At 44.7% G+C, this 19,446-nt stretch overlaps 1 protein-coding gene across 4 annotated transcripts in view; it reads right to left on the bottom strand.

Annotated features, from left to right (window-relative positions):
* Positions 1-19,446, bottom strand: part of LOC117656834 (glycerophosphodiester phosphodiesterase 2) — a 130,212-nt gene that overhangs the window by 19,629 nt on the left and 91,137 nt on the right. For all 4 annotated transcript variants that reach the window (XM_060682738.2, XM_060682737.2, XM_087895738.1 and 1 more), the window contains exons 8-12: positions 12,590-12,735; positions 6,637-6,719; positions 5,700-5,850; positions 3,077-3,295; positions 1,219-1,376 (exon numbers count right to left, since the gene is read on the bottom strand). In XM_060682738.2, coding sequence (XP_060538721.1) covers positions 1,219-1,376; positions 3,077-3,295; positions 5,700-5,850; positions 6,637-6,719; positions 12,590-12,735 — 757 coding nt within the window. The remainder of the gene's footprint in view (positions 1-1,218; positions 1,377-3,076; positions 3,296-5,699; positions 5,851-6,636; positions 6,720-12,589; positions 12,736-19,446) is intronic.

Below are 19,446 nucleotides of genomic sequence, written 5' to 3'. Positions count from 1 at the left end.
CGTCTTATACGCTAGAAAATATGGTAATAATATAATAATAATAATAATCTCCAATAACCAGAATTATTGACAGGGTGTGTGGGAGAGTATTGTGGAAGGATTCACAAAAAGTTGTGGGCGCCCTCTCAGTAACAATAACTCATTCATTCGCATTCCTGGCATTTATGGCTACATCAGGATTTGAACTCATGGTCTTCCAACTTTCTAGCCCAGTGCCTTAACCATTAGACCAAACTGCCTTGCCTGCCAGTGTTGTCGATAATCCTTTGGTCCTACATTCTTGAAGAGAAAGAGATGTCTGTCAGAGACCTCTCTTCTGAATGGTAACCTCAATCGTAATCACGGTCATGGACCGCTTCACTTAATAATCGGAGACCATCCATACCCTACCTATCTAAAGGTAAAGGTAAAGGTTCCCCTCGCACGTATGTGCTAGTCATTCCTGACTCTAGGGGGCGGTGCTCATCTCCGTTTCAAAGCCGAAGAGCCAGCGCTGTCCGAAGAGGTCTCCGTGGTCATGTGGCCGGCACGACTAAATGCCAAAGGCGCACGGAACGCTGTTCCCTTCCCACCAAAGGTGGTCCCTATTTTTCTACTTGCATTTTTTACGTGCTTTCGAACTGCTAGGTTGGCAGAAGCTGGGACAAGTCACGGGAGCTCACCCCGTTACGCGGCACTAGGGATTCGAACCGCTGAACTGCCGACCTTTCGATCGACAAGCTCAGCGTCTTAGCCACTGAGCCACCGCGTCCCTACTTAACTACGTCCATGTAAAAAAGCAGAGCCAGAGGGGACGTCTTGAGAAGTGAAAGTGGAATGGACCACTAAGGCCATATATGAGAAGATGAACTGCCATCTGTCAGAAGTGGTGTTAAGGTCTCTTGCTTGGGTGGGGGTGGGGGGGGTGGGGGTTTATTTATTTATTTATTTATTTATTTATTTATTTATTTAATTTTTATACCGCCCCCTCTCCCGAAGGACTCGGGACGGTGAACAGCCAAAATTAAAAACACACAATACAAATATTAAAATACTTTAAAACGAAATTAAATTTATCTTTGGCTTTGGGTTGGACTAGATGACCTACAAGGTCCCTCCCAACTTTTCTGTTATTCTGTTCATGGGTACCTCCAGAACTGCCCCATCGCCCGCCATGCCCTGCCTCTGAAAATTAGGCCGAAGGACCAGAGCGGCAGCGGTACCAGCTGAGAACCGAACCTGATATCCTGGCGGGTGACTTTGGTGTATCTCAGGTTGAGCTTCTGGAAACCTCGGTCTCTTAACCGCTGAGCGTCTGTCTTCTGGCCACAAGTCTGCTGGAATCCGGGGGCGATTTCTTGAACGAGATGCCTGTCCAGACTGGGCAGCCACATCACCTGGGAAAGCAACGGGGAGAAAGGAGGGGTTGAGAGCTTCCAAGGGGACCGATTTCAGGAAAAAAACGGAGATGCTTCGGAGACGTTAAGAGCTGCAATATCTCACCTGAGTCCAAAACAACCCAAACGTAGGCTGATGCCTTAGCTAGAATCTTGAAAACATAGGTGGGAACACTTAATTGATAATAGCTGGACAAACAGGTTAGCACAGGTAATCCTTGACTTGCAACCATTCGTTCAGTGACTGCCCTAAGTTACAACAGCACCAAAAAAAGCGATTTGAGTTTTCCACACTTATGACCATTGTAGCATTCCCAAGTGATCAAAATTCAGGTGGACAATTGATTCATATTTATGACGGTTACAAGGGTCCCGGGATCATTTTGTGACTGTCTGATGAGCAAAGTCAACGGGGAAGCCAGATTCACCTACAGGAGCCCTAAAGTCTGTCCAACAGCTACTCAGTGCTGCAGTGGTTAGACTTCACTATTGCAGGCTAACTCACTGCTCACTGTCAGGAGTTCGATCCAGACCGGCTCAAGGTGGACTCAAGCTTCCACCTTTCCGAGAGGAGTAAAATGAGGACCCAGATTGTTGGGGAAAAGATGCTGACTCTATAAACCGCTTAGAGAGGGCTGGAAAGCACTGTGAAGCAGTATATAATTCTTACGTGCTACTGCTATTAGGAAGGAAGGAAGGAAGGAAGGAAGGAAGGAAGGAAGGAAGGAAGGAAGGAAGGAAGGGGGGAGGGAAGGGGGAAGGAAGGAAGGAGAGAGAGAGGGAGGGAGGGAAGGATGGAAGGAAGGAAGGAGGGAGGGAGAGAGGGAAGGATGGAAGGAAGAAAGAAAGGAAGGAGAGAGGGAGGGAAGGAAGGAAGAAAGAAAGGAAGGAAAGATGGAGGGAGGAAGGAAGGAAGGAAGGAAGGAGGGAAGGAAGGAAAGAAAGAAGGAAGGATGGAAGGAGGGAGGGATGGAGGGAGGGATGAAATGAGGACCCAGTTTCTTGGAGAAAAGATGCTGACTCTGTAAACCGCTTAGAGAGGGCTGGAAAGAACTGTGAAGCGGTATATAATTCTTACGTGCTACTGCTATTAGGAAGGAAGGAAGGAAGGAAGGAAGGAAGGAAGGAAGGAAGGAAGGAAGGAAGGAAGGGGGAGGGAAGGGGGAAGGAAGGAAGGAGGGAGAGAGGGATGGAGGAAAGGAAGGAAGGAGGGAGGGAGAGGGAAGGATGGAAGGAAGGAAGGAAGGAGAGAGGGAGGGAGGGAGGGAAGGAAGGAAGAAAGAAAGGAAGGAAAGATGGAGGGAGGGAGGAGGGAAGGAACGAGGGAAGGAAGGAAGGAGGGAGGATGGAAGGAAGGAAGGAGGGAGGGAGGGAAGGAAGGAAAGAAAGAAGGATGGAAGGAGGGAGGGATGGAGGGAGGGAGGGAAGGAAGGAAGGATGAAAGGAAAGAAGGAAGGAAGGAAGGAGGGAGGAAAGGAAGGATGGAAGGAAGGGGGGAGGGAAGGAAGGAAGGAAGGGGGGAGGGCAGGAGGGAGGGATGGAGGGAGGGAGGGATGAAATGAGGACCCAGTTTCTTGGAGAAAAGATGCTGACTCTATAAACCGCTTAGAGAGGGCTGGAAAGAACTGTGAAGCGCTAGATAAGGCAAAGTGCTCTCCTTATTGCTAAGGGCTACCCACAAAAGTCCCAGTGCCACTCACAGCCTGCTGAGGGATGCCCGAGGTGAGGACGGTTTCCAGGGTGACGTTGACTGAAGTGGCGTAATACGGGTGATCTTCGGGCAACTCTTGGAGGTTCAAGAGGACGGTGGCGTTGTCCTTGATGGTTTCCAGCATCTCGGCCAGTTTGCAGACCGACTGGTTGGCGGCTTTTACGAAGTCAGATGGGGAAAGGGAGTTGACTGTCCAGAAGGGGTCATTCTGCGGGAAGAATTGTGAAGGTTGTGCTTTGAAGGGAGATTCTCAATTATCCGGGTCACATTTTTTTTTCCAAAGGTGCTTTTTTCCCAAAAGGCAACAAAGACTTGTTTTTTTGTTTTTTCTTTGAAAACGTTTCGCTGCTCATCCAAGAAGCTTCTTCTGTTCTCTCTGAAGCTTCTTGCATGAGAAGCGAAACGTTTCCAAAGGGGGGAAAAAAAATAAAACCCCAAGAAATTCCAATTACCGTTTGGAAAAAGCACCTTTTGAGACAGCCAAGTAGTTTAGCGAGCTCCACATCTCATAATATTGAATCCCAAAGTTGAATTATACATTGGGAGAGAAAAACATTTTTCCCCCTGTTGCCTGTCCTGATTTTTCCAACTTTAGGTTTCATTGCTTTGACCTCTGGTTCTAGAATTTGGCAAACTGGAAAAACAGCTACCCCCCTTGCCCGTTTCATCAACACCGCGAATAATTCTCTAGATCTCCATTAAGTCCCTGCAAATTTGCCAACCTTCTAGATTTTTTTTTTTTTTCAAAAGCCCAAATATTGCAACCTTTACAGATAGGGAAGCAGTTGCAGCCCCTGAACCAGTAACAGAACTGGAAGGGACCTGGGAGATCATCTAGTCCAACCCGCTGCTCACACAGGAGACCTATACCATTTCAGACAAATGTGAGTGCAATCTCTTCTTAAAAGCCTCCGGTGTTGGGAGCATTCACAACTTCTGGTGGCAAGTAGTCCCACTGGTTAATTGTTCTCACTGTCAGGAAATTTCTCCTTAGCTCCAAGGTTGCTTCTCTCCTTGATTAGTTTCCATCCATTGCTTCTTGTCCTGCCTTCAGGAGCTTTGGAGAATAGCTTGACTCCCTCTTCTTTGGGGCAGCCCCTGAGATATTGGAAGACTGCTATCATGTCTCCCTTAGTCCTTCTTTTCATTAAACTGGACATACCCAGTTCCTGCAACCGTTCATCATATGTTTTAGCCTCCAGTCCCCTAATCATCATTTGTTGCTCTCCTCTGCACTCTTTCTAGAGTCTCCACATCTTTTTTTACAAAATGGCGTCCAAAACTGAATGCAGGATTCCAAATGTGGTTTTAGTAAGGCTTTATAAAGTGGTATTATTACTTCACGTGATCTTGATTCTATCCCTCTGTTAATGCAACCTAGTACAGGCAGTTCTCGACTTACAACAGTTCCCTTAGTGACCGTTCGAAGTTACGCCACTGAAAAGAAGTGAGTTACGACCGTTTTTCACACTTATGACCATTTCAGCATATAAATCATGTGATTTATATTCAGATGCTTCATTTCATTTCATTTCTTAAATTTTTATACCGCCCCTCTCCCGAAGGACTCGGGGCGGTGAACAGCCAGGATTAAAAAACATACAATATAAATATTAAAATACTTTAAAACATAATTAAATCTATATTGGCTTCCCCCAATTTAAAACCCCTTACCCATAAAATTAACCAATTAAAAATTTTAAGCCAGCCCGGCTTGCTGAAATAAAAAAGTCTTCAGAGCCCGGCGAAAGGTCCAGAGGTCCGGGATCAGTCGTATCCCTGGGGGACAAGTGGCTCACACTTGTCCCCCAGGGATCCCCCAGTGGCTCACATTTATGACGGTTGCAGTGTCCCGGGGTCATGTGATTTCCCTCGTGTGACCTTCTGGCGAAAAAAGCCAAGGGGAAGCCAGATTCACTTAGCAACTGTGTTACTCTTTTAACAACTGCACATTTTAACAACAAACGTGGCAAGGAAAGTTTTAAAATGTGGCAAAACTTACTGAACAGATTTCTCCCTCAGCAACATAAATTTCGGCTCAATTGTGGTCGTAAGTTGGGGACTTCCTGTACTGTATTCGTTTGTTGGGCCGCTGCCTCACACTGTTGGCTCTTTTGTTTTGTTTTGGCTGTTTGCCGCAGACGCAACCGCCTCAGTTGTGATCCTTCACACTTTCCCTAACTCCACTACATTTTGAGGGGTTAAACCACCAACTAAAGGGACAAGGGTGGCTCAGTGGTTAAGATGCTGAGCTTGTCAATCGAAAGGTTGGCAGTTCAGCGGTTCGAATCCCCGGTGCCGCGTAACGGGGTGAGCTCCCGTTACTTGTCCCAGCTTCTGCCAACCTAGCAGTTCGAAAGCATGTAAAAAAATGCAAGTAGAGAAATAGGGACCACCTTTGGTGGGAAGGTCACAGCGTTCCATGTGCCTTTGGCGTTGAGTCACGCCGGCCACATGACCACGGAGACATCTTCCGACAGTGCTGGCTCTTCGGCTTTGAAACGGAGAGGAGCAGCGCCCCCTAGAGTCAGGAACGGCTAGCACCTATGTGCGAGGGGAACCTTTTTACCTTAACCACCAACTGGACATAATATTACTACTTACTTACACACCTTGAGGAACCATTTGCCTGCATTTAGTCTTTCCAAATCTGTCCAGTTGAACATAGAGGAATGATCGTAAGCTAGCTCTGGAAATACTTCCTCGACGTTGGTGGTTCTCCGCAACGTCTGGTCATGCATAAGAAAAGGCACTCCGTCGTAACTGTGAACAGAGAAACACAAGGATATAATAATTATGCTGGATGGATGGATGGATCAGATCCAGGGTTCCTTTCCATTCAGAATTTGGCTTCTTGCTTCAGGGTCCTTGCAAATACAGGTAGTTCTCGACTTGCAACCATTCGTTGAGTGACGGTTCAAAGTTACGACGGCACCGGAAAAAGTGACTTATGACCGTTTTCACGCTTATGACCATTTCAGCTTCCCCATGGTCATGTGATTTATATTTAGATGCTTGACAAGTGACTCACATTTATGATGGTTGCAGTGTAAATAAATAAATAAGTAAGTAAGTAAGTAAGTAAGTAAATAAATAAATAAATAAATAAATAAATAAATAAATGTCCCGGGACCTTCTGACAAGCAAAGCCAACGGGGAAGACAGATTCACTTAGCAACCATGTTACCCATTTAAAAACTGCAGCGATCCACTTAACAACGATTGCAGCATCCTTATGATCACGTGATCAAAATCCAGATGCTTGACAACTGGCTCATATTTATGACGGTTGCAGTGTCCCAGGGTCACATGATCACCTTTTGGGAGCTTCTGACAAGCAAAGTCAATGGGGAAGCGAAATTCACTTAACAACTGGGTTACTAACTTATCAACTGCCATGCCACTTTAAGATTTATGGACTTCAACTCCCAGAATTCCTCAGCAAGCCATGCTGGCTGAGGAATTCTGGGAGTTGAAGTCCACAAGCCTTAAAGTCGCCAAGTTTGGAGACCCCAGCCTTAAATCTTGAGCACAAGCAGTGAGACTTGCCTTATCACCACATCTGCCTGCACACCATAAACCTTTTCCTCCACTGCTCTCTGGAAGGACATCAGGGTGTTTTCAGGTGCTAACTGGAGGAGAAACAGAAAGAATAAATTATATTTTGTTTTACTGCTATGCATCAGAAGCTAACATTGGGACACAGTTCCAAACCGGAAAGTAAAATATGAACATTCGGTATCCAAACGTGTTTTAAAGATGTGTGCCTCACCAGGCCAGGAACACCAATTCCACAGAAAAGCTAAAATTAAAATTAATTTAATTCAAAATTAAAATTACATTTTCTGAGATTGGTGATAACAACAGAATTCTACAAATCTGATTCTGTGCTGTTCCTTCTCCTCATGTATTTAATAAATTTATATGCCCTTCCCCATCTTACTATCCAAAGTGACATACACACACACTCATACATATACACTGTATTTTTCACATTATAAGATGCATTTCCCCCCTGGGTAGAAATGTCTGTGCGTCTTATAGGATGAATATTGCGGTGGGGGAAGGGGAGTTCACCGCCACCGGAGATTGCTGGAGCCTTCACTGCCGAGCAGCTGATTGGCGATTGGATCGGCCTCTCAGAATACCGCCGATCAGCTGTTCTAGGCGGCGGGGATCGCCACCGCCTATCGCCACCACTGCCAATTACTGCCACCTTGAACAGCTGATCGGCGGTATTCTGGGAGGCCGATCCAACCACCAATCAGCTGCTCGGCAGTGAAGGCTCCAGCAGTTTGCTGTTTGCTGCAAGGACGCTAGCCAGATGAATACCGGGTGGATGCTGGGAGGCAGAGGCAGATTTTTTTTTCCTTGTTTTCCTCCCCAAAAGCTAGTTGCGTCTTATGTTCCGGAGCGTCTTATAGTGTAAAAAATATAGGTATATACAAACACACATATATAAATATATACACACATATACATACATATATATGTGTGTGTGTATTTGTATATACACTCACACATATACACACACAAATGGATACATCCATACCAACCATACTAAGAAAAAAATAATAATTAGGATTTTTTTCACTGCCAAAATGGGGAAACAAAAAAAAAAACTAAAGGCATGTCCTAAATTTTGAAGGATTACAGTCAATTAAATGCAGGCTGAGCACCGCACTAATTTTGCTTTGCCCTAAGCAGCAAAAATGCCTTTTTTTTTAATCCATTAAAAGGAAGGGGATTTAGATGAAATAAAACGGGAAAAAGACTTGAGGGCCCTTTGAAGCCTGCCGTGTGCCATGTCGGCCCCGTTAAAAGCTCCCTGCAAAAGGACAAGATTTGCATCACTTAATTGGAAACCCAATGAAGTGGCTGAGTTATAGACTTGGGGGGGGGGCGCGGAGGCTGATTTCTGAGCCTCCGATCAGCTCCCACTCCAGCACGGAAGCTCCGTTTTAATTTCTCGAAATGCTCATTGTGCCATTATAGGTAGTCCTCGACCGACAACCATCCGTGTAGTGACCGTTTGAAGTCACAAAAACTGAAAAAAGGGACTTATGTTTTTTTTCTCCCTGCGCATGACCACTGCAGGGATCAAAATAGAGACCCTTGTCCCATTTTACGACCTTTCTTGCCCACAGTTCTTAAGTGATTGGGATGGAAGAAGTTGCGGTGGCACAGTGGTTAGAATGCAATACTGCAGGTGAACTCTGCCAACTGCCAGAAGTTCAATCCTGATGGGCTCAGGATTGACTCAGTCTGTTGGGTCCACCAGCAGCCTGCGGAGCTGACAGCAGAGTTGAACAGTGAGGAGGCTGGGGAGGACCATGGGCCATTCCTGGAGTCTGGGAAAGGCTTCGACGAGGGCTCTGCGTCGGAGGCAGAGAAAGGGCCATCTGGGAGTATGTGCTGCTTCCGGAGCCTCCAGAGTAAGACCTCAGCAAGGCAGAGGAACAAGGGGAGCCTGTTCCCAGTGCGTGCATGTGCAGAGCTGCCAGAAGGCAAGAAAACAAAAGGGACAACTCAGGAGTAAGGCCTGGAGATGATTGGCCCTCCCACGGGGCTTAAAAGATGAGCAAAGGACTTCAGCCTTTTCAGGAAGCCACGTTTGTTCATTCAGTTCAGCTTAAAGCCTGAAGCTCTGTTTGATTATGGACTTTGTGTGGCTTTGTCAATTAGATCTTTGGCAGTGTGCCAAGGGAGATAAAGGTGGGTGATTATCAGCCTTATCCTGAAGGACTCTATAACTAATTGGGATTCATCTGTGAATGAACAGAATTCACAGCTGTTGCAATAAAAGAGGTTTTTGGGACTACTCGTGTGTTTTAATGACTCAGGAAGCTTAGGTCAGAACACAGCCTTCCATCCTTCCGAGATTGGTAAAATGAGGACCCAGAATTTTTTGGGGGGGGGGGCAAGATGCTGACTCTGTTAATCGCTTAGAGAGGGCTGGAAAGCATTATGAAGAGGTATATAAGTCTAAGTGCTATTGCTATTGCGAGAAAAATAGGAGGAAAGGATATTCAGAGCATGTAAAAGCACAGCTAATGCTCTAAAAAAACACTTCAAAACCTCTTCCATTCCTGGAGGCAAATTCATCTGCCTTTTTGTCTTGGATCCTTGACCAATACTGACAGGAACTCTGAAAAACTGCCAGAGAGGTCAAAGTAATAAACAACTTTCTCCTCCAAGGAAAACATCTGTCTTCAGAATGTTCATTCCCACCTTTAAATTTTTTGCAAATAACTCAAGGTGGCAAACATATCTAACACACCTTCCTCCTCTTATTGTCATCACAAGAACCCTGTGAGGTGGGTTGGACTGAGAGAGACGGACCGGCCCAAAGTCACCCAGCTGGCTTTCATGGTTAAGGCAGGACTTGACTGGCATAAGTCAAAGTACGACTGAATCTACAATGAAGATGGGTTACCGTGAGCCACGAATGGCTTCTGAAGCCAGCTGGACATCCGAGATGGTGGCCTGGCCCTATGTTGTCAGGCGCAAAGGAACAGGGCCACAAGTTAAGATTTATCTTTCAATAATCTAAGTCAACTAAATTTCACTTCTAAATTGGCACCAGATAAAGAGTCCAGAGGGGTTGAATTCAAGAGGGGTTGGATTTGGACTGTTTGTGGGAACGCAATGATACTAGGCTGATGACTCGTTTAACTCTGCCCCTCTGCTTTGCCTGCTCTTCTCCTGCAGTGGTGAATTTCAGTACGGTGATAATCTCCCTTTCCTTGTACAGAAAATCAACAGAACAAAGGTAGAAAGGTTCTCGTTGGGTGAATGGATTACTCTCCATGGAGAAGAACCCCTTTTAAATTCTTCGGGATCACCCCTCAACAGAATCCTTAGGGAGTCCCAAAGGTGCTTTTTCAGGAGGCAACTGGACTTTCTTGTTTTTTCTTTTGAAGACATTTTGCTTCTCACCCAAGAAGCTTCCTCAACTCTGACAGGATAGTGGAAAATGGAAGGATTTGCACTCCTTGCAGACATCTGGTCACTTGCATCCTTTTAGAGGGTCATTGAGGCCACTTGGAGATTTATTTGTGTCCTCAGGGTCACCTGAGTAGTGCAAATGGTTCCTGTAGTCTGCCATTTTTCCACTGGAAATCCATTCCTACTCCCACTCCATTCCAAGGGTCTTCATCCCAAATTTTATAGCTCAAAGTCTGTAGAGATTCTCCGTCATCCAGATCGTGGTTGTGCTTTTTTCAGGAGGCAACTGGACTTCCTTGGTTTTTTATTTTGAAGACGTTTCACTTCTCATCCAAGAAGCTTCTTCAGCTCTGACTGGATGGTGAGGAATGGAAGGATTGATATTCCTTGCAGACAGCTGGTCATTTACATCCTTTTAGAGCAGAGGTCTTCAAACTTGGCAGCTTTAAGACTTGTGGACTTCAACTCTCAGAATTCTGGGAGTTGAAGTTCACAAGTCTTAAAGCTACCAAGTTTGAAGACCTCTGTTTTAGAGGGTCGTTGAAGCCCTTGGAGGTTTACCTGTGTCCTCAGGGTCACCTGAGTGATGCAAATGGTTCCTGAAGTCTGCAATTTTTCCTCTGGAAATCCATTCCTATTCCCACCCCATTCCAAGGATCTTCATCCCAGATTGTATAGCTCAACCCAAAGCCAACAGGGGGCAGGTGAACCACAGGCTCGTCAGAATAACAGAAGTGGAAGGGACCTTGTAGGTCATCTAGTCCAACCCCCAACCCCCCCTCCCCCGCCAAAGCAAGAGACCCTACACCATTTCAGTCATTCAGGTCACAGTTGTCCCAAAGGTGCTTTTTTTCAGGAGGCATACAGACTTCGTTTTTCCTTTGAATCCTTGGGGAACTTTCATTAACTTTCAGATCTCCGAGTGGATGCCCCACATGAGACAGTCAATATGTGGCTGAACATTGGAAATGTAAATTGTAAAAGAAGGAACTTTTGACCATTTAGGAACTGGGCCTGGCTAGTCTAGTGAAGAGAAGGACCAGGGGAGACATTGAAGGGTGCCAACAGAAAGGAGGAAGGAGGTCAAGCTATTCTCCAAAGCACCTGAAGGCCAGACAAGGAATAATGGATGGAAACTGACCAAGGAGAGTTTCAACTTGGAAATAAGGAGAAATTTTCTGACAGTGAGAACAATCAACCCATGGAAGAGAAGTTTCCTTCGGAAGTTGTGGGAGCTTCATCCCTGGAGGCTTTCAAGAAGAGACTGGACTACCATCGGTCAGAAATGGTGTACGATCTCCTGCTTGTGCAGGGGGTTGGACTAGATGACCTCCAAGGTCCCTTCCAACTCTGTTAATGTGTTCCCAGATGGTGGGCATGTGATGAAAGCAAAGAAATACCGGAGTAGGATTCACATCTTAATACAGGAGATTCTTAAAGTCAATATGAAGAAAAATAACCAGATTTTTTTTTTCTTTTAGGCTTAATGGACAAAAAGCTTGCAAAAAAAAATAATAATAATAATTGGAATTTTGATGTTGAGTATGTTGACAGCAGCAAGATGACTTTATGGACAAAAATGGAAGGATGCTTTGATTCTCATAATGGATAAATGATTGGAGTTAGCAGAGATGGCCAAATCGACTGCTTTGATTAAAGAAAAATTCATTTTGTTTCTATTTTTGGGGACTTTGTGCTTGAGGTGGGGGGGGAGAATGAAATTTTGGGTTTTGCTGATTGAGAGAGAGGTCTGTTGTTACCGAAATTGCCAGCATATATTATTATGTAAAAAGTAAAAAGTTGGGGTTTGGCGTAACAGATGTCCAAATGGAGTTGTAGACGCCGACACGAACTTGTAGCTTTATACAAATAAAAGATATTTTACATCTTTCTTTCTTTCTTTCTTTCTTTCTTTCTTTCTTTCTTTATTTATTTATTTATTTATTACATTTCTATACCGCCTTTCTCCCGTAGGACTCAAGGCGGTGTACAGTCAAGAAAAATATAGATACACAAACATCATAAAATTGCTAATTAAAATTATTATTATAACATAGTTTGGCCCAATTATAAGCAGATAGTCAGGCAAAGAGGAGCACCGTGAGGTAAAGCAACACAGAAGGAACATCATGAGGTAAATTACGGGGCACAACGAAGGAAAAAAAGGCGGGAAAAAAGGGAAACTCCCCCTCCACACCCACAGCAACCAATCACGACACAGATTGCCTCACGCCAGACCTCACCAACCAATCAACTCTTGACTATTGGTTCTGGCTCACTGCACAACCCCTCTCCTGTGCTCCAGCGGTTGAATTTAAAATATCCAGCTGTTGAATTTAAATATCCAGCTGTTAAATTTAAATATCCAGCTGTTAAATTTACATATTTTCCCATTATTTTCATTTGTTTTCCTTTTTTGTATTTTGATAAACTAATACAAAATATGAAACAATGCGTGGTCGAAGGCGGCGTTCAATAATCTGTGCTTAAAACTGGTGTGTGTTTGTGTGTGTGTGTGTGTTGTGTGAACAGAATGAAAAAGAGGCCTACCTACCATGGGGGCTCCGCGGTGGCCAAGGATGGCAGGTCTGGGTCCCAGGTCCTTCCTTTCCATGATGCATGGGGAGGAGAAGGTGAGGGGCACCAGGTACAGTCCAAGGACCACTGCAAAATAGGTCCCAAGCATCAGCAACTGGGAAGCTGGAGGGAAGAAACATGGGAGATCTCAATCGATTTGGAATACAGCTGGAAAGGGACCGTGGAGGTCTTCTAGTCCAACCCCCTGCTCAAGCCAGACGTTCCAAGAAAACAAAATTCTCTTGATTTCGAATGAGCTAATGGCGTCCAATAAAATTGCATCCTATCTCAATCTCTGATATCTATGAGAGGATGTAGTCCATAGAGATTAACGGACTTGGAAGGGACCTTGGAGGTCTTCTAGTCCAACCCCCTGCTCAAACCAGACATTCCAAGAAAACAAAATTATCTTAATTTCGAATGAACTAATGGCGTCCAATAAAATTGCATCCTATTTCAATCTCTGATATCTATGAGAGGATGTAGTCCATACAGATTAACGGAAGGGACCTTGGAGGTCTTCTTTAGCTGGGACGCTGGAGGAAAGAAACATGGGAGATCTCAATCGATTTGGAATACAGCTGAAAAGGGACCTTGGAGGTCTTCTAGTCCAACCCCCTGTTCAAACCAGACAATCCAAGAAAACAAACTCTCTTGATTTCAAATGAACTAATGGCATCCAATAAAATTGCATCCTAAGTCCTATCTCCATCTCTGCTATCTATGGGAGGATGTAGTCTATACAGATTAACAGAGTTGGAAGGGTCCTTGGAGGTCTTCTAGTCCAACCCCCTGCCCAAGCAGGAGAACCTAAACCATTGCAGGAAAGTGGCCGTCCAATCTCTTCTTAAAAGCCTCCAGTAATGGAAGACCCACAAGTTCTGGAGGCCAGCCGTTCCACTGATTAATTGATCTGTGGTTATGGAATAACAGAATTGGAAGGGACCTTGGAGGTCATCTAGTCCGACCCCCTGCACAAGCAGGGGATCCTGTACCATTTCAGACAAATGGTTGTCCAGTCTCTTCTTAAAAACCTCCAGTGATGGGAGCACCCAAAAGTTCTGGGTTCGAAGCTGTTCCACTGATCATTTTCACTTTCGGGAAATTTCTCCTTAGTTCCAGGTTGCTTCTCTCGTTGACGAGTTTCCATCCGTTGCTTCTTGTCCTGCCTTCAGGTGCTTTGGAAAATAAATTGACCCCTTCTTCTTTGTGGCGACCCCTCAAATATCAGAATCCTGCTATAACGTGTCCCGTCCCCCCAGACCTTCTTTTCTCTAGACTACCCAAACCCCCACCCTGCAACGGTTCTTCATATATGTTTTAGTCTCAAGACCTTAAATCAATATAAATAAATAAATTCAATAAAATAAATAAATAATCATCTTAATTGCTCTTCTCTGCACTTTTTCCAAAGTCTCAACATCTTTTTTTTATAATGCAGTGACAAAAACTGGATGCAGGATTCCAGGTGTGATCTTACTAAGGATTTATAAAGCGGTAATAATAACCAAAACTGGATGCAGGATTCCAGGTGTGATCTTACTAAGGATTTATAAAGCGGTAATAATACTTCACCTGGTTTCGATTCTAGGCCTCTATTTATACAAAGAAGGACAGTATTAGCTTTTGTGGCTGCCTGCCAAAAAACATCCAAGAGACAAAGAGAAAGGCTGAAACTGATTTCCAAGGATTGGATTGAAAAGAAGAATAAGCCATTATCTTCGCCACGAGACAAACATCCTGGTGATTCTTCACTGCATGGACATCAAGTCCCAGAAATCATAGTTTGCGACCACGTCAGCTGGAAATTTAACCACTGGTGGAGCAGTGGGCTTTTTTTTAAAATTTTATTTTATTTTATAAACAAACAAACATACAATACATAATCAATCATTCAGTGTATCGTCTAGACTCTAGAGGTGGGCAACTATGGCCCTTTTATGACTTGTGGACTTTAATTCCCAGAATTCCTGAGCTAACATGGCTGGCTCAGGAATTCTGGGAGTTGAAGTCCACAAGTCATAAAAGGGCCATAGTTCCCTTCCTGGCTGAGGGATTCTGGGAGTTGAAGTCCACAAGTCATAAAAGGGTCATAGTTCCCCTCCTGGCTGAGGGATTCTGGGAGTTGAAGTCCACAAGTCATAAAAGGGCCATAGTTGCCCACCCCTGATCTACATGTTTCTATTGTGTCTTTATCTTCTTCTTCTAACTCCTCCGATCTTTCATCGTTTCTTTATTTTTCCCATTTCTTTATTATAACATTCTCCCCATACTTCATTTATTATAACATTTTCTTGTTTACTATTAATACATTTATCTATCTCTCTTCTCTAACCAATTGTAAAATTGTCTCCGTATTATCAAAGCCAGTCTATTCATTTCTGCACAAGCTAATATTTTCTTAATTACTTCGTCTCCCGAAGGGATTTTTCTCTACTTTCCATCTTTGCGCAAATACTATCCTCGCTGCAGTTATTACATGTATAATCAAATATGGAGCAGTGGTTAAAAGTGCAGCATCGCAGGCAAACTCTGCCCACAGCCAGGAGTTCGATCCTGACGGAGCTCAAGGTTGACTCAACCTTCCATCCTTCCAAGGTCGATAAAATGAGGACCCAGATTGTTGGGGGCAATAGCCTGACTCTGTAAACCTCTTAAGAGAGGGCTGGAAAGCATTATGGGGCAGTATACAGATAGTCCTTGACTTACAACCCTTTATTTAGTGACCATTTTGAATTACAACAGCACTGTTGTTTTTCACATTCACGACCGTCGCAGCACGCCCATGTTCACGTGATCAAAATTGGCAACTGGTTCATATTTATGACGGTTGCAATGTCCCACTTTGTGACCTTCTGACAAGCAAAGTCAACAGGAAAGTCAACAGATTCACTTAACAACCACGTTACTAACAACTGCAACGACTCACTTAATAACTGTGGCAAGGGGAGTTGTAAAATGGGCCAAAATGCACCTAACTGCCTTCTTGCTTAGCAATGCAAATTTTGGGCTCAACTGTGCTCGTATAGTACGTCAAGGACTGCCTTGTAATTTCACTCCCTATTTGTTTGCTAAGATGTAGTTGGATCTCTTTTCGGGTTGCTTTTTTATAATGACCTTTGCTTGCTCTTTCCTGTCCATGGCTAAGCAGACTGCATTATTCCCGTCCCAGTTATCTCATGTTTGGTTCCTGTTACCCAACACCTCTTGAATGCTGAATGTTCCACATTTAACCTTATGTGCCAAGAAAGGAGTATCTCTGTAGCTCAGGGTTGAACTGTGGGGTCCTTGGTGCTTTCTGAGCTTAGTGGTTTTCTTGCAGACGTTTCATGACCCAACTAGAATACATCATCAGTGCTGGAAGGAGATGGGGTTTATGGAGAGGAGGAGGAGGAGGAGGTGGTGGTGGTGGAAGACTGTGGGGTCCCTGGTATTCTCTGGTGGTTTTCTTGCAGATGTTTCATGACCCAACTACAATATATCATCAGTGCTGGAAGGAGATGGGGTTTATGGAGAGGAGGAGGAGGAGGAGGAGGAGGAGGAGGAGGAGGAGGAGGAGGAGGAGGAGGAGGAAAAGAAGACTGTGGGGTCCCTGGTGCTCTCTGGTGGTTTTCTTGCAGATGTTTCATGACCCAACTAGAACACATCATCAGTGCTGGAAGGTGATGGGGTTTATAAGGAGGAGGAGGGGGTGGAGGAGGAGGAGGAGGAGGAGGAGGAGGAGGAGGAGGAGGAGGAGGAGGAGGAGGAGGAGGAGGAGGAAGAGGAGGAAAAAGAAGACTGTGGGGTCCCTGGTGCTCTCTGGTGGTTTTCTTGCAGATGTTTCATGACCCAACTAGAATACATCATCAGTGCTAGGAGGAGATGGGGTTTATGGAGAGGAGGAGGAGGAGGAGGAGGAGGAGGAGGAGGAGGAGGAGGAGGAGGAGGAAGAAGAAGAGGAGGAAAAGGAAGACTGTGGGGTCCCTGGTGCTCTCTGGTGGTTTTCTTGCAGATGTTTCATGACCCAACTAGAATATATCATCAGTGCTAGGAGGAGGTGGGGTTTATGGAGAGGAGGAGGAGGAGGAGGAGGAGAACTGTGGGGTTCTTAATGCTTTCAGGGATTGCTTGTTCCTTGCAGCCTTTTCATTACTCAACTAGGTTAACATCATCAGTTGCGAGGCACAAATCCCACACTCACCAGCACTGATGGTATTAGCTAGTCAGGTAACGAAACGCCTGCAAGCAAACCGGCAAGCTCAGAGAGAGCACTAAGGCCTCCCCCTTCTGTGCCCTTCGGTCATAGATCATTTATGCTTGATTTTTACTTGTGGTGTTGTTGCATCGCTCCATCAATTTTTCTCTGGAAACCTGCTAGACTTTTGCAAACATTAGGCTTGCTAATGCAGTTTAAAAAAAAAAACCAAGAAAAAAAAAAAACCACTCACACACAAACACTTCATTTTCTGATCCAGTCCTGACTGGCTGAATTAGAATTACAGGGAATTAGGGTGACAGCATATAGCCAGGGGCAGCCGAGAGTGCTTACGACAGCAAGACACAATATGGAAAGCGAAGTGCTAGATCTGCTCATTTTAATTTACTGAATGTTGAACCACTTCTGTCCCTTGCTTCCCTATTTATTTATTTATTTATTTATTTATTGGTTCGATTTATATGCCGCCCTTCTCCGGAGACTCAGGGCGGCTTACAATGCGTTAAGCAATAGCCTTCATACTTTTGTATATTTTATACAAAGTCAGCTTATTGCCCCCACAATCTGGGTCCTCAATTTACCTACCTTAGAAAGGATGGAAGGCTGAGTCAACCTTGAGCCTGGTGAGAATTGAACTTGCAGTAATTGCAGGCAGCTGGCAGCTAAGTGCTACTTAACAGCACTTTAGTCCACTGCACCACCAAGGCTCTTCTAAGGCTATTGCCCTTCCTTCCTTCCTTCCTTCCTTCCTTCCTTCCTTCCTTCCTTCCTTCCTTCCTTCCTTCCTTCCTTCTTTCCTTCCTTCTCTCCCAGTGGTTAGAATACAGTATTGCAGGCTAACTCTGCCCATTGCCAGGAGTTGACTTCCATCCTTCCAAGGTTGCTAAAATGAGGACCCAGATTGTTGGGGGAAAAGAAGCTGACTCTGTAAACCGCTTAGAGAGGGCTGGAAAGCACTGTGAAGCGGTATATACATCTTAAGTGCTATTTATTGTTTGTTTATTTATTTATTGGTTCGATTTATATGCCGCCCTTCTCCGGAGACTCAGGGCGGCTTACAACGCATTAAGCAATAGCCTTCATACTTTTGTATATACCTGCTTAGTAGGGCTTTCGGGGGGCCCCTAAGCGGTGTTCTTTTTTATACAAAGTCAGCTTATTGCCCCCACAATCCGGGTCCTCATTTTACCTCCCTCGGAAGGATGGAAGGCTGAGTCAACCTTGAGCCTGGTGAGATTTGAACTCGCAGTAATTGCAGGCAGCTGGCAGCTAAGTGCTACTTAACAGCACTTTAGTCCGCTGCTCCACCAAGGCTCCTACTATTCTTGTCTCCACGCATCTCGTCCTTCTCAACTTTATCCAATCTCGGTGTTGCTTAACGGGGTAAAAGTTTTCTAGCAACAAGGAAAACTTTGCAGGTTCTTGGGACTTCTTCGGAGAGCAAGTTTACGCGTCGTTTTCTCATCTATCTAAACTACAGCTGGGGGTGATGATTGCAGAACGCAATTCCCCAAAAGGACATTGAGTCAACGTACGAAAGGAGGAAACTTAATAAGGCAATAAGCAAAGCAATATTCTCTTCGGCTTACTGACAACCGAACGGAAAAGAAACCGAGAAGATTGAAAATCTGCAATTCTCTTTGTAATGTACAGTCGATTCCGATTGGAAAGTTTAGGATTTAATCAGGCACAGATTTCAGTCTGCTTGTCAATCTCAGACTTTTTTTGAAAAAGAAAAAAAAAGGGAGGGGGGAAATCCAAGGATTTCAAGACACAAAGGTGTTTTTACAGGTAATCCTCAATTTACGGCCGCAATTGAGCCCCAAATTTCTGTTGCTAAGTGAGAAATTAAGTGAGTTTTGCCTCATTTTACGACCTTTCTCGCCGCATTTGTTAAGCGAATCCCTGCAGTTCTTAACTTAGGAACGTGGTTGTTAAGTGAATTCGGCTTCCCTATTGACTTTGCTTGTCAGAAGGTCGCCAAAGGGGAAGCACGTGACATCCGAATGTCAATCACGTGACCACGGGGGACGCTACAACGGTCACAAGTGTGAGACATGGTCATAACTCACTGATTTCAGTGTTGTTGTAACTTCAAACCGTTGCAAGTCGAGAACTACCTGTAGATTGTCCTCAATTTGCGACTGTAAGGGAACCCAGAATTTCTGTCGTTATGTGAGAATAGTCGTAAGTCGAGACACCCATGTGACTGACCCAATTTAGAACAATTTTTGTGGCGGATGTAAAACAAATGTTCCGGTCATGATGCGAATGCTACGATCTTTGAGCAAACCCGCTGTTTTTACTGAAAACAAAATTAAATGCCATTTTTCCCGGAAAAAAGTCAAAAATTGCAGTCGCGGGACCAAACCGACGTACCCACAGGCCAGTTGCCAAGCACCCAAAAAAAAAAAAGACTGTGTTATTATGGGTTGAGTGGGAGCTGTGGCAACTTCAAATTTGGGAGCTCTGGAGCATTAAAGAGTCACTAAGTGACTGGTCGTAAGTCGAGGACCAAGCTCCATCCAACCTTACATGCAGGTGTGTTCTTTTCAGGGAAGGGAAATGAGGTCATTTGCTTCATTTGCATAATGACACGATGCCCATGATGTCATCGTGGCTTCTGCAGCATGTCA

The sequence above is a fragment of the Pantherophis guttatus genome, chromosome 5, assembly GCF_059756535.1.
Source record: "Pantherophis guttatus breed Tessera chromosome 5, ASM5975653v1, whole genome shotgun sequence".
In the NCBI taxonomy this organism is placed as follows: Eukaryota; Metazoa; Chordata; class Lepidosauria; order Squamata; family Colubridae; genus Pantherophis; species Pantherophis guttatus.
The sequence above is the reverse complement of the archived record's forward strand: the minus strand, read 5'-3'. Positions and strand labels throughout refer to the sequence as shown.